Source organism: Solea solea, chromosome 7 (genome assembly GCF_958295425.1).
Source record: "Solea solea chromosome 7, fSolSol10.1, whole genome shotgun sequence".
Taxonomy (NCBI): Eukaryota; Metazoa; Chordata; class Actinopteri; order Pleuronectiformes; family Soleidae; genus Solea; species Solea solea.
Genome location: NC_081140.1, coordinates 5362447 through 5378246, shown reverse-complemented (window position 1 = coordinate 5378246; position 15800 = coordinate 5362447). Strand labels below are relative to the sequence as shown.

Here is a 15800-nt window from a genome sequence, read left to right as displayed (position 1 = left end):
GTCCATCCTGATCCTCCTATCCAGCAGGAAGAGTTGATATTAAGCGTTCTGCTCCATCTGTTTACCTCTATTTTAATAAATTGTGACTGAAATGTGTGAAAAGGGTTAAAAGCAAAAGTCCCTCAAAGTCTTAGTTTGTTATGTTGTCACAAAACTAATATTTACTGTTCCAAAGTTTGAGCATGTGTCTGGGCTCATGAAGCTGCTGTCAAACGGGGTCATGCTCACTTAAACTGACACTAATTGGAGAAGAGTAAAGCAATTATTTAAGTCAAAATATGTAGATGTAGAAGTGATAGTGAAGTTTTTTGAAGTGTGGATGAATGAGGTGTGAATTTTCATTTTTGTAGCCTGCTCACTCCCCCACACCAAAGTCCATAGAGAAAATAGGCGATTTTATATCATGGCACTCTGGAGATGTTGATCCACTGCTGCCTCCATCCGTTTTTTTTTTTTTTAATTTAAATTAGTGACACAGATGGACCAAACAAAGCAGGGGTAGGGACACCTGCCCCTGTGTCCCTGTGTGCTAAAAACACACATTTTCTCAATGGACTTCTCAATGGAAGTTGGAAAAGGCCGTCTAATGGCGAGATAAGAAGTGAACGTACAAGATGTCCCAGACTTGAGTGGGTGTAGATTTTGTTATGCGAGTCTTTTGTTCAGTGGCTGAAATCTCAGCACAGAGAAGAGCGTGCAGTCACTGTCAGTAAACGGTGAGGAGAATTATTACATTCTTAACATGCTTCATTGTCAGTGTAAGACACACAGTATTATCAGTGCTGACTATAATATATAGACAATACACAACATGGATAACACAATATAGACAATGTTTCTCAACTCACAATGTCACTTTGAGTTCTACTGCTGCTTAAACGGCATAAATTGTTTATTTTTGTTGTGCTACTTACGTTTAGACTTCGATCTTTATTACTGAATATGTATGTATATAGTGTATATAGTATATATGTTTCCAGTCAAATAAAACTCTTGAACTTGACCATAATCTATGTGTCAGTGCCCATATGATAACACTTCAAAAACCTGAAACATCACTTTAAAAATCATAGATATAACACTGAAGACTTGCTGTTCGAGGCTCAACTGCAGTGAAATGAACAACCACCATGATTTATTTATTTCCAAAAAGCCTTTATTTAAACTACACACACCCAAAATAAAATAAAATAAAATAAAATAAAATAGAAATGCAAGAAGTAAATACATTCATATGCACTCACCACTTCTTACTGCATCTCACTGAGGCAGAACTGTGTTTGTCCAATCAAGACAGTTTCAGGTACACAATCCCAAATCATGTAAACCAATCTTTAACTTAACTGTGTAGATTTAACACCGTAGCCCATTCATGAGACACTGTCCGTGTCTTAGCAGGAAGTGAAAAAAAACAAACAAACAAACAATCCGCCCATTTACATGTACACTATCTGCAAAGAAAACCTTTGGCTTTAACACTCACTGTCAGTGAACTTATTGCTAAGAATGATTGACAGCTGCTCTGTAGCCACCTTCTTACAGACGACACTTGGCGCTCACTTTCCCTTGAACGACAATCAAGAAATATAAGATTTGAAAAATGCTGCTTCTTACAAAATAATTGTGCATATATTTCAGTGAACAGTTAAGGTATCTAACAGCAGCACGTGCACAGCTCGCAGCTGATTGGTTGGTTGCTAATGAATACGTTCATACAGAAAAAAAAAAAAAAAGAAAACAGGAGAATACGCAGACAGGGCAAAGCAGCACTGTGACCCACATGAATGTAACGACACCCTGCTGGGCAGTAAGATATGTAGCAATGCAGACATGTTCACATTATGAGGAGAATGAAATACAAAAATACAAATTTACACAAAACAATGGATATAAATGACAAAAATAAGGTGAAAAAAAATCCCCAACAGATCTAAAGACATGATACAATTTTGTATATACATACATATTACATGGAAATTTGTATACAGGTTTTTCTACAGGCTTTTTAGTGTACAGGTCAATCAACACTGGGCTAAAAAAGCTTTTTACTGCGAGGCAGGAAAGTCAAACATTCTGTTGCCAGTTCTTTTGAGTGGACTGTGGGTGAGCTACACTTTTACGTCACGGGTGAGGCCCGACTGACTGGAGGTTTGGTAGCAAACATCACGCAGTGTTTGTTTTTGAATTTGAAGAGGAACCTGTGGAGTTTTCCTGCAAATCAACAAAGTTCACCTTTGTCAATGTCAATCTTCAGAGTCTTATTAGTGTTACCCAATAAATTCTGCTGGACTTCATAATTCCTTTTTCCAAAAAAATAATTAATTAATTAAAAATGAAACTCTGGCTGGCAAACTCTAGAGGTAAGACACTTTCAGGAAAAAAACATCTTTGGCATTTATTTACTTAAATGTCTTGTTTTTGATTGGCTGAGTTATACATTGATCCCGTTATATAACCTCCTCTGAGCTACTATGCACTGGTTGACTGACATGGAGGAATTGTTGGCTCTAAAAGGTGAAACATTATTGCCACTGCTGAACTGGATCAATAATGACAGATTGTTCTGAGAAATGTCTTTGTATTAGAAATACAAACTGCTGCTTATTCACACAAAAAGTCTAGGTTTTACGGAGTAGTGCCATGGTGGTGTAAATACTGTTTTTAAATTAAAGCGCTATAAATGCTAGAATTTGTTTTTGTCTTTTATGACATGCCAATGATAATAAACAGCACCAGCCATTCCAGTAATGAGAGACAGCTGGCCTTAAAACCCTGTATCCTTTAAAGAGCCCACGTTTTCGTCCCTTGAGCTCACCCACGAGCCAACAGGAAACCCAACATTGAGAGCAATCACCATTGCAAAGCTCCTCACATGAACATGAAGTGTTTAGTGAACCTGGTGAAGAACTGGAGCTGAACACTTACAAGTGATAAGACAAAGGTGACCTTACAGGTATGAATGAAGCAGTGGCCCCAGGACACTTATGCAATTTTATCACGTACAAAAATAAATATGTTTGAAACAACACAATATCCAGCTGTAAGTGGATGTGGATAACACAACCATGTGTTTGACAAAGTTCCACGGAACGCCATTCTGTGGATTCACTGGTTCTTTTTTTTTTTCAGCGTATTGCTGCTGCGGCATGTGCAGTTGGGTCCAGCAGGCGCTGGGGTTGTCAGGTGAATAAGTTAGATGACTCTGTACGTCAGGTAGTCGCGGAGCGGTGTTGGAATGGCAAGGGACTCCACCTGCTGGGTGGTCATCACTCGGCGCAGGGCCATCCTGCATATGTGCTGCAGACTGGTGACACTACGAGGACACTCCCAGAAACGCATACTACCATCACGAGTCCTGGAACAAAGGACAAAGACTCACTACCATTCTACACACATTAACCATTAACTAACCCCTTAACTTTATTTTCAGGTTCCAGGTGTTTTGAGGAATTCTGCACAGTTCCTGCTACAGACATACCGATCCCTGTATACACACTGACTGTGTGTGTAACTCTCAGCAGAGATGGAATTGGTGGAATTATAATGGGTGCAATTAGAACTATTTCAGTGTTCATTTCTTTGACCTTTGAGTAGCCCGCTTGTTTTTAATTAAACTAAAACAACGTATACATTTTACTCATACCGCACAGACTTGATCTCAGGTACACCTGACATTATTTGCACAAAATCAGTTCCGAAGGAATTTTCCAACAGAAATAATACTGTAGCTACGAAAGTGTGCGTGTCCTCCTGCAACCATGCACAGCTGGCAGAGATAAAACATGAAGAAGGTTTGTGTAATATGAGGGTGGTTGGTGTCTTCATACAGTACGTGTCAGTGTGTCTTACCCTGCAGCAAGGACACTTCCGTCAGTAGAGAAGGCACAGCTGAGGCCGTTTGAGAGAGGGGCGATGGCTTCAGGGGCTCTTTCCTCAATGTTCCAGAAACGAACCAGTCTGAGCACAGGCACACAACGAGAATTAACACCTTTGCCAAGTTACAGTTTACATCCAGGTCTGTACAGACGTGTGCAATATTCTCTGTTGTATGTGGTTAAGACTTTTAAGTGAGAAATCAATTTCCTATTGTCTGCATACAACTGCCTCTGCAACTGTGTCATCTCTACAGATAAGAAGCACGACACTGGGATTACATGTACACAGAGATAAAACTGTAAAGCATGTTATTTGTATATGGAGAGAAAAGAGTTGCTTTTCTAATCATTTGAGCTACAAACATCATCTGTTTTAAATTAAAAAAACACCCAGTGTTAGTATGAGGGCTGTTTACAGCCTACAGTTTATGAGACTTCCTGCTCCTTCATCGACATATTTTCCACCACCAGTTCAGTGCATGGCCAGTCAGCGGTCAGGGTGATTAATCGCTACCCCGTGACAGTCATGTGACCACACAGACATACAGTGGCTCTGTACTCACAAGTCACATTAAGACTCATGACTAACAGTGGGACCTAAAAACAAACTGTGGCCAACAGTAGCCGTTTTCTGCTGTGCTCTGCTGTTTACTTTATCTGCCTGTGTGCACAACTGGGTATCAGAAAAAAAATATTCCACTGAACAAACATCCACTCAGGAAGAACACAGCTGAACACTCAGGTTTATCAAGGCTGACACTGTAACCACTGTTCAGGATTCAAACTAAGAAGCACAAAATTAGAAACACCATGAGGCCTGCGTGTTAATAAAAAAGAAAGAGGTCAGAAAACATAATCTTACCGGTCATCAGTGATGCTGGCGATGTGTCGCCCATCAGGGCAGAAGCTCACACTGCGAACCCAGCGGTCATTTGATCCTCCAGCAAAAATGGGTGATGGAGGAGGGAAGAGATGACTGGAGAAAGATTAGATCCAAGTTTTAGTCACAAAGTTTTCAAATAAAAAAATATGAAACATTCACTACTTCATTTTGAGTTTATACGTCTATGACCCGATATGTGTCCTGGTTAAAACTGCTCACTCTCCAACACTGAAGCACTGAAGCTCCCGGAGACACAGGAGCGGCTGGACTACTACTGCCTCATTTTGTTAGTACATATGTAGGATTTCAAACACCAAATAACAAAATAACATTTTTGAAATGACTGATAGAGGAAGGATCGGTAACTCTGCTGTTTGCTGTGGTGTAAAATTGCTAATTTTCTGAATGGACTTTGGTGCAGGAAGCAAATGGTTTACAAAACAACACAAACGTCAGTTCAGAGAACATAGACTTAAGTCACATAATGTATTAAGTGAGCCTTTTGAGACTAAAATCAGTTTTTACTTGCATCTCTGCTGACAGCTATGTTTTCACTGAGCGCAAGTGACCATATCTCAAACTGCAGGGTATGAGCTGCGTATACACAGAAACCCTGTATCACTTTAACATTACTGAGTCAGGTCTCTTCTTGTTCTACTCTTCCACAATGTTTTAGCCACTTGTGACTAATGTGACTTAACAGAACCCCAAAATATGGTTTATAATATTTAACATGTCCCATAAGGCCACATATACAAATTGCCAGTATGAAAAAATTAAGCGATATAAGGATAGCTTTGGTTTGGCAGCCATCAGAGGGATTATTAAAACCCAGCAATATATTAAATGAAACTATTTTATCTTGTTTTTATCTTGCTTTGATGTTTTTTACTCTGTATCGTGCCATGTCTTTTTAATCCATTTGATTCACACTGTTCTTTTGATCCCTGTCTTTTAGTATGAGGCACTCTTGTCACTTTACTTTTATTGTTGACATTTTCTCATGTGCATGTGTGGAGGAAGCCAACTCACTTCACTAGAAACCACATCTACCTTCGGGTATAAATAAAGTTACCTTGACCTTGAACATTTGGACTTAAAACACTTAATTCATACCCCAGTTCCAGCAGGATGGTGGCTTTGTGGTGGTCCCATACAATGACCCGGGTGTCGTGAGAGGCAGTGGCCAAAAGTGCCCCATCTGGTGAAAATTCACAAGACACCACGTCATTGTGGTGCCCCTCCAGCTTCCCGATCAATGTGTACTTATCCATGTTCCATAGAAACACCTGCAACGTGAAGAGAGGACCGTTATAGCCCATGGCATGATGTGAAAAAGAGTATAAATGAGCTATCTTACACTCTGAATTACTATCTGCACATACATCAGTTAGAAATTGAATTAAGCAAAGGAATCAAAACTGAATTAAATGTGCTCAGTGTCTTGGTAAAGCTTTGTAACATTAAAATAGGTCAAACAAACAAGAGCACATGCTACACAAGCAGCAAGGCTATGTCAAAATACAACACTTCACCTACAATGAAAATTAGAATTAATATTTAACATTAATATACAATAGTATTAAACTACATCACTATTGAAGTTTAGTTATTGTTTAATGTTGTAACATGTACTAAATATATACTAATAATATTATTTAAAAAAAAAAAGATCTAGACAAAGAGAAAATAAAACAAGCAGTAACTTAAGGTGACATAATTTTACTCCACTGGTTTCCTCTTTCAGAGTTTTAGTTCAGTGTGTTTACAAGAGGCTCGCACCTCCGGCAGAAGCCTACGAAGAGAGACAGATACTGCAAGAGAAAAGAATATTTTATGGCCAAAGGGGTTGATACCTCTGGCAAAGTACACATATGAATATATACACTCACACACACTGTCACACTCTCTCACACACACACACACACACACTCACAGACTGGGAAACAAGTGATCATCTGTGGAGTCAGTCACCCATAGTGTGAATTTTTAGTATTAATGTATAGATTTTTCCCATTAATCTCAATTCAAATTACTGTAAAGAGCTGCAAACACAGCCTATGAACAAGGCCTGTAAATGACCTACATAAAAACATAAGTCTAAAATTGACTTACAGACTACCTATTTTCCCAGGTTTAAATAAAAATAATAGCCTCATAGTATCTGTTAAATCCCTAAGCTGTCTTTTTTTTCATCACAGGTACCCTGATAAAGAATTGCAGATGAAATGCAACTGTTCTCTGCTGTCTACTACAGAAATATTGTGTGTTCCTTATGAAAGAATTAGCCACAGAAGAACTGCACATAAATGCAGTATCACATAGTTGTATTATTACTATGTTATTATTACTATGTTATCACATAGTCTATAGTTTTTGTTGTTATTTTCCATTTTTGAAAAGGGTTCAGGACACATACGCTCTCATTTCAAAATGATTCTCTAGGCTAACAATAAACCTGAAACCTACACACTTGTGTAAGACATTGACACCTTCTAGCCAACACTTACGGAGCACTCACATGACAGCAATGAAGACTTCAGCTGAATCACTGCTCATACACAGTAAACACATTTGGCCGTGATTGCCACTGAGTGCAGCAGAAGATGAGAAAAGCTCAAATTTATTAGTGGCAGTGCGGCCTCCTGCCAATCAAATCACATTTAAGTCTGACATCAAATGCTGAACTGAGCCTCTGGAGAAAAGAGACAAGGTCAGTTGTTCTTCCCTTAAGCACTGCCAGCATGGCATGGCCATACTGCTTGTCCCACATGGGAAACTGAATTGTTTGTTGACGACAATGATGGTATCAACACCAGTGTCAAATGTGCAGACTGAAGAGTCTTACAGCAGTGCATACATGTGAGTACTGCGTAAAAAAGAGAAGAGAGTTGGCAGACTGGTTTAATTAACGGCTATGACTGTCTAAATTACTAAATTGGTGATGGGAAACATGTGAAGTGACAATAACAAATTTTACTTGTTACAAAAGAGAATCTAGTTTGAAAGATGGTTGATGGAGCTATTTAAAGATGTGGTGGTGGGAGTGGGTGTATGAGAGAGGTGGAGGTTGAAGGGAAATAGAGGGAGTATTTAAGCACCAGTTTAATGAGATTTAGACTGAAATTAATAAAATAAACAAAAGGAACTGCAACAGCAGAGGTAGACAGACACGGAGCAGCACCTACGTACAGATTGACCTTGCTGGTCAGGTGCCAGGCTGACCCTGGCCAGGCCTTTGGGCATTGCGCACTGTGCGTCCGCGGTTTACACCGGCTGCTCAAAATGTCAGCGCGGCGGTCCTTTCAAAACCAATCACACACTGAGCTCTGCCCCCACCTGTGACAGGGAGAGCAAGACACACACTGTAGGGACACACACAACCTAACAAAGGCACCACCATGTCTTTCTATTACCACTTTGTTCAGTTTAACCTCAGGCTGTAGATAAACTAATGGTGGCCAGCCTGTAGAAATAATACCCAAATATATTCATATGCCTTAAGGGCTGTAGACACAGGTTTACTCAAACTACATGTAAGTAGATAGCAAAAGTGAAAACAGTGGTCTGCTCTACATGCAAACTTCAAACACCAAAATTCCTCTGTTTCCCACAGCAAAAAAATGCCACACTCAATCTAGAAGCATGTAGCTCAACTTTAAGACACCAAGCACAGTTTGTTCTATGGTGGGAATGGGAGGACAGAGCAGATGGGGAGTGTTTTAATTTGTAGGTTGTTCAAGCATAACTGGTCACAAGCATTTGCAAACAGATTAGCTAGCAAACCCATTACACTGAAGTAAGTAAAGAGGAACGTGAAAACGTACTGCTTTGCCGGCGCCAACAGAGCACAAGATGGAGGAGTCGGGGGTGAAGGCGCTGCAGTACACCCAGTTCTGATGCCCCCGCAAAACCTTCACCATGTTACCTGCAAGACACAAACAACATCATGAAATTAGGCAATACGGAGAATACATTTGAAACACACATTAGAGACAGCTACCTGGACACCAACACAATCAGTCATTCCATTTGAAATTATTTTTTATCTACACTATATTCGAGCATCACTAAAGTCTGTTGGCCAAAAGAGAAGTATTCAGTAGCACAATCTCCTTTCCAAGACCAAAGCCATGTTTGTTTCATTTTTGTTTCAGTGCCCATGTTTTCAGGTTAGAGTGGCCACACTGGCCAAGGCAGACACTCATGTCAGACAGGTCTCACACATGTGTGAGCCAAACTGCTCATGAGATAGCGATTTTGCCAGTTTTCTGTGAAAATTATCTTTCACCAGAGTTTCAATGTCTATATCAGCTAAATACCCATCAAGAAGGAAAGCATGTTACTTTTGAGTCAATACATCAATTCATATTGTGAATTATTTGCAGGGCCACAGATGCACAGCTTCATATCACAGAGCAGTGGTCGAGTACATAGTCAAAAAATTGTCTGGCCATTTCAAAGTCAAAACCAGTTCTGCAGCATATAGGTGGTAGACATGCAGAGGCAGCAGATAAGTAACTCATGATCTAAACTCCAGGTGAATGAAAAGTAGGCCACAGTATAATATCTACTTCAAAAACGTTGTTAAATGTGTGGATAACTATACGCACCATCATCTTTAAGGTCCCACACTCGCAGGGTCTTATCTCTGGATGCAGAAACCAACATGAGGCTGCCATCAGGAGCAAAGGTCAAGTCTCGCACTACATCAGTGTGGTCCATCAGATTCAGCAACAGTTTTCCTGCAAAATATATCACAATAATCTGGATTCACAAAATAATTCTTCATTCTTCAGTCAGATTTGAGAATTTGCAGAACAGACTGACTCCATGTCTATTTACTGTACATGAGACCATGATGTTGCTGACAATAAGCAAGTCTTTAAGCAGTCAACTACTTTCTTTTTCATTTTGTTTTCAAATACAAACCATCTTGGGGTTATTTTATTTGTAAAGAATAATCATGAATTTAAAGAGAATTTACATTTCCCTAATCTGACTGTCAATTAATTAAGATTAACTTTTTTAACAATGAGTACTCACCAGTGTAAACATCCCAGATCTTGATGCGACCATTGTTAAGGCCTGTTGCCAGTAGCAGCTGGTCCTGGCCAAATTTGAAGCGGTGCCACTCAATGTTAACACAGCGACTCTGCTTTTCTGGCACTGAGGAACCGAAGGCCAAGCCCCAAACGATGTCACCACAGTCAATGGTGTGTTCGCAGGGTTCACAAGACACTGGGATTACCTGTCCACCATCGCTGTTCTGACGGGAAATACGCCGTGGGCTCGAGGCATTGGTGCCCACGCCAGAATTGCCCGCTGAACTGCAGCAACAGAGGGAGGAGGAAGAAATACAAGAAAGTCAAAAAGAGACAGACAACAAGAGACATATGTGCTCTCAACACAGTACATAGTTGGATATGTTACAATTTTTTTATTTTAAAATAAATAAACGTTTTCTTGGGTTTTGAACAAAAACAAGACATTGAGCCAGAGACAAAACCCAGTTGAGACACAAACACAGTTCTTTTTTTTTTAACATTGTGGGCTAATCAACTCTTTATATATGTCATGTTCTCCCTGTGCCCATATGTTGTGACAAACCACAAGCAGTTGAGCCACCATTGTATGATGTGGGTGTTTAAGCTGTGCACTGCTGAGGGTAGACTGCCACAGATTGGCCATGTTACCAAGCAGGACTACAGCACTGTGAGGCTATATCCCTTACTCTGAAGCTGTAGTGCCTATCATCTTAATTTAAGTTGGTTCCATGGAAAAATCATTGCTGGGGTTTAAAAGCTGCAATATTTTATACATTTTTTGGCACAGTGGGGGGAAAAAAACAGCTTACCAGACTGCTGTTTGGGAACAACATGCACTATTTCAATATGAGAGTCATAAGGGCTGAGTAACTAGAAAAAGAGCCAGTTAAGCACAAAGAGTTGATAATACAAGCCACTTGTCCTTGTGACTGTGGAGAACTTCTTTGTGCTCATTAGGCAGGATTGAAATAAACTGCTAGAAAGTTCTACTAGGGCAGAGACTCGCTCAACAACAACACTTCATATAGAGAGCTACAGGTAACTTATTCACCAAGTGAATAAATTATATCAATCTTTTTTCATGCAGTATAATCAAGGATTTGGGGCTTTCAGTTGCCTTATGGCTACTTTCATGAATACTACAGATACATTACAACAGCAGAGGCCTTGTAGCATCCACATGTTAGTGTACTCATTGAGGGTGCAAGTAAATAATGTGTGGAAATGAGCTTGATCATGGTGCTCCTGCTTTAAACAAGGTCAACAAGTAAAACCAACAACAAAACCAAGTTAATTCATCTCTTAATCTCAGGAGAATTTGCTGATTTGTATAATTCCAGTGATTTGCCACTAAGATGCAGATAAGTGACCTTGTGCCTGACAAAGTAAAGTGTAGTTAATCTGAACATCAAAATTATACCAATGTAATAGAGCAGCTGAACTGCACCAAGAATGAAGACTTTTCTGTTATGTGGGCTGGATTTGTCTTATTAGTGATAAACAAAAGGAAAAAAAAGCCATTAAACCTGGCTTTATCTGCAGTATAAAAAGATTCAATAACAATCAATTTACAGGTCAAATGACTCAAGTCAATTAAAGTGTAACCATTGAACCAACATCTGCTTTTTTCTGCAAAGGGGGTAGATACAATTGGCAAATAGACTATGTAAACATGATTCTCAGGTAAACATGGTTATTGTCAAGTTACAGTCATTTTGCCATACTACTACTTTATTTTGATTGTCTTGTCAATGACGTTTACCATTCAAGCATTGATCTAAACTGACATGCCAGTGCCATACAGTTCCTCTATATTGTTCTTAATGTCAACATTTCCCATAAAAAGACTAAATCTGACAAGTGTACTGTTCTACCTCTAAATATCTTCTAACTTCCATATTCCCCGTGTATGGAGTTCAGGTCCAAGCCCATACTATGGACGTAAATCTTTAAAGGAACACCTAAAAACAAAGTACATCACTTATGACCCAGTGAATGTTTCCACCTCTGCCCCAGCAATATTTTCTTGTTTATTTGCTGTGCAACGTTACTGGGTTGCAACCTTTGGGTGGTGGGTGTGAATCCTCCAGCCAATAACAGAGCTCAGGGTGAGAGGGTGGGAATATGTGTACACATATCAGGTTATATGACTGCTGTGGTCTCCATCCGCAACTCGCTGAATATAGGTCTCTATTTCACACACACACACGTGCGCGCGCACACCCACAGTTCTTTGCAGGAACTGCATTAACTTCCACTCGTTTGGACAGCCTAAACCAGCATTATTCCTAAACGTAACCAGCAACAGTTAATGCCTAACCCTCTAACCCTTTCACTCACTCACTTCCCTTTTTACATATATATGAAAAAAATAAACTGCCATTAAGGAACCTTGTTATGCACCTTTGCTTGTTTAGAGCGAACCAAAGCAGCAGAAACACAACTGCCCTATTGTGTGATCTGAAGTCACATGTCTGGCATTTAGGGAATGACATGTTGCAGTGTTGCAGTTCTCTTTCACCATGTTGGGTGAAAAAAAAACTACCTCCTCTGCTAATATAAAGGCAGAATAACAGCCAGTTTATACCTTTTATACAAATAAAGGTTCAATATTGTCACCCTAAATGTGCTGTGCTGTGCAAAAAGAAGTGGTAAGGATCGGCTGTTTAATGTGTATTTTATGCCTTTACCACCATGTCAATAATAGCAAAATTACAGTAGGTCAGGTAAGCACAATAAGTAATGACATTCAAGTGGATCAAGGTGGGCACTTATTACACACCAGTTGACACCTGCGCAAAAGCCTCCTTTCCTAGCTTTCATCCACTCTATCCAGAATCTAATGCTCATCTAATTCAGTTATACTGGCCTCTTTTTTCTTACTATTCCTTTGGATTCTGCCTGTTTAGGACAAGAGCTGAGACATGAGAAATGTTTCCATAAACAAAAGGAAACTGAGAATGTTACTTATACCCCATGTTGTTTGAAAGCTGCAGGCACAAACTTGAAAGGTGTCATTATAGTGCATAAATAATGGTTACCTTCTTTTAACCTGGCTGGATTCCTATAGACTTCAGTTTACAGTGTTTCAGATGCTTTTCTTTCAAATACTTATGAACAAAATCTCAAATACAGTATAAGTAATAAGCTGGCTGGGTGTGTTCATGTTTCCAGTGATACTTACAAGCTCTTCAGACATTTTGTCCAGGGAATGAGCTTGACAATGCGGCGCCCCTGAGACCAAGCAATGTAGGAACCATTTGGTGCGAAGGCTACTGTCCAAGCCTCACGCCCAGACTTCTGGTCAAAGGGAGCAACAGGCACCTGGAGTTCACCGATGAACTTAGCCTTACCTGAAAAACAATAACAACCCCGTTACCTCAGCAGCACACATATCATTGGGATTTCTAATCAAAACATCACTACATTTCTGCCCATCTCTGATGCGGGCATCTGATTTGATCAACAAATATTCATACAGAAACAGTGAGTACCAAGTATGGAGCTAAATAGGAGATAACAAGGTAAAAGTGAATCAATTTGAATATAAGGAATTCAAAATATGTATAAGTATATTATACATATATAAGTATAATATAAAACTTGCCCCAGTCTACTTACTTTGAAAAGTGACCTTTGGCTTACTTTTACCCTGTAAATTTGAGAGACTTCAGAAAGACAGCTAACAGACTGAGACAGTTTCACAACAATTACCATCAGTAAGGAAAAAAAACTTCACACAAAGACATGTCTGTCTTTTACCACATTTTAAAGAGCAATTTCCAAATTTTACAAATAAAGTGCACATAGTTATTTACTGATCTAATCTTACTGAGTGTTGCTGCTTTTTTATGTGGTCAGTGTGAACAGCAAAAGTCACAGCAGATGTTTTTCAGGTCTTATTTGGACACATCTGATGTGTGCTACTTATAGCACACTTAGAGATGTTGACAATAATCTGAAGTATCTGAGGTTTGTGGACAAAAACTAAAACTTAAAGGACGTTGTTAGGGCAAAAAATACTATCTCAATAAAAAGACATTCAATTACTCAATAAATAAATTATTGTTGCAATACAAATAACAACATACATGTTTTAAACAGAGAAACGTGTATCATATCTGAGGCTAAACATTACATAGTATTTATGTGTTGAGTTTATACTTTTTACTACTGAATTCTTGCCCAACTCTAAACATCGTCATTCTGAGGTATGGGAAACACCCAACAACATGTTACACCATGTTCTGCACGTGAACATACATGCAGAAACGTCCAAGGAAAAGCATTTCTGATGCATAGATTATGTCACCATGAAACATTAATTCGCTCAAATGTTGAACAAATGTAAATTAAATGTAACTTTATTAAGCCCCCGACTTACTCACACTGCAGGGACACGGTTACATTGTGTGGAACACCGCCACGATCACCGTGTAGTCTCGCACGTACGTGACTCGCAGCGGCTACTGCTGCGCTGGTGTGTGTGTGTGTGTGTGTAGATTCTGTGGGGGGATGGAAGCTCCGAGTTTTTCCTAACCAATAATTTATGGAAAAAGCACGAATGACTTGACAGAAACGAGCTATACACACCAAACTGAATGTCATTCACTAGCTGGCTTTGTCATATTCAAGCAACACACTATACAATAACAAATACACACATATATATATCCCTCGGCTAAGCTGTGTTTCCCCGCACCAATGGGCACGGGAGTGTCCCACGCGCACACTTTAACGTCAGCGTAGAAAAAAATATGACGACGTAAATTAGCGAACATTAAGTTAGCATTAATAACAGCTTAACTACTGGACCGTTACAGCTGCTGCCGATGAGCGTACGCGCTGTATTGATTGTATGTATTATTTAATGTGATTTTTACTCGGGTTACAGTGGAACCCTAAAGGCTAACAGTAGCGGTGGTAGTTAGTAGTGCGTGTAAACCATATCATATTAGCACTCTATTAAATACCACGCTATATCCACCACCAACCACCACAGACACGGTGTTAACGGAGCTTTTCCACTTACCTAAATCATTTTCGTTGACAGAGTCTGGAAAGCTTGCCATCTAAATAAATGCAAAGACAACGAGAAAAACCCAAACACGACCTACAAAGCCTAGAGATCTGGAGGAAATAATCAAGCGGTGCGGATTTAGACTAAGACGGTGCTTTAGCCTCTTCTGACCGACGTCTGGAAAAGTCGACTGAATTCCTCCGCCAAGTCCCGGATGATAGTTAGACCTTTGAGCTTTTACTTTTTTCCTCGCTATTTCTTCGGTAAAATAATGCGTACGTTTGTTTTATGTTTAAATCACCAGCTATGCTTACGGTACTTGTATGACTTGATTTTGTGGACATGAATTCGATCCCCGGTGATTTAAGTGGTTTCTGACTCATTCGAGGGGAGGGTTCTCAGTGACACGTCAGCAGAGTTGCCATGGTAACACCACCTCCCCCCGTTGTCTGTTATTAGTTTTTGTTATAGCTCTTATTATTTTTTCACTACTGCTGTACACCGCCCCCTTGCCAACAAACAGTACAATGCTGCATTACTGCCACCAGCTGGTATAATATTTTAAATATCTGATTGTATTCAAAAATGTAATTTTGTAATCAAAATATAATCTAAACACACCCACAAATCACCGCCAATATTGTGTTCGTCGATATACATACATACACATATACATATATGTATATATGTATATATATATATATATATATACATATATACATATGTATATGTATGTATATATTATACAAGAAAAACAAAACATCTGTAATTTGTTAATTCACTTGAACCTTTATTTAACAGACAAAAGAGCAAAGATCAGGGCAAATCAATGCCTGCTACACACTCAAAGAGTTGCAGGGTTAGGAAAATTGAGTTAAATAGTTAAACCAGCCAATTGCTAAAGATACACTTTCATAAATGAATTATTCGTTTTATGTGTGTGACATGGAAAACACATGATGAATACTTAAGGT

At 39.3% G+C, this 15800-nt stretch overlaps 1 protein-coding gene across 1 annotated transcript; it reads right to left on the bottom strand.

Annotated features, from left to right (window-relative positions):
• Window positions 1-1134: 1134 nt before the first annotated feature.
• Window positions 1135-15169, bottom strand: wsb1 (WD repeat and SOCS box containing 1). The gene is made up of 9 exons (XM_058633653.1): window positions 14839-15169; window positions 12991-13159; window positions 9805-10088; window positions 9372-9503; window positions 8586-8686; window positions 5875-6047; window positions 4738-4851; window positions 3850-3957; window positions 1135-3355 (listed from the first exon to the last, which is right to left on the bottom strand). The coding sequence occupies exons 1-9, from the start codon at window positions 14876-14878 to the stop codon at window positions 3193-3195; spliced, it is 1284 nt and encodes a 427-aa protein (XP_058489636.1). The 5' UTR covers window positions 14879-15169; the 3' UTR covers window positions 1135-3192.
• Window positions 15170-15800: the final 631 nt, after the last annotated feature.

Bases quoted from the DNA above. Each gene is read 5' to 3' on its own strand.
- wsb1 (XM_058633653.1), bottom strand. From the start codon at position 14,878: ATGGCAAGCTTTCCAGACTCTGTCAACGAAAATGATTTAG. The intron at 4,852-5,874 runs GTATGAATTAAG...ATCTTTCTCCAG, and splicing joins ACCATCCTGCTGGAACTGGG to TCATCTCTTCCCTCCTCCAT. The intron at 3,356-3,849 runs GTAAGACACACT...CCTTTGTTCCAG, and splicing joins GGAAGTGTCCTTGCTGCAGG to GACTCGTGATGGTAGTATGC.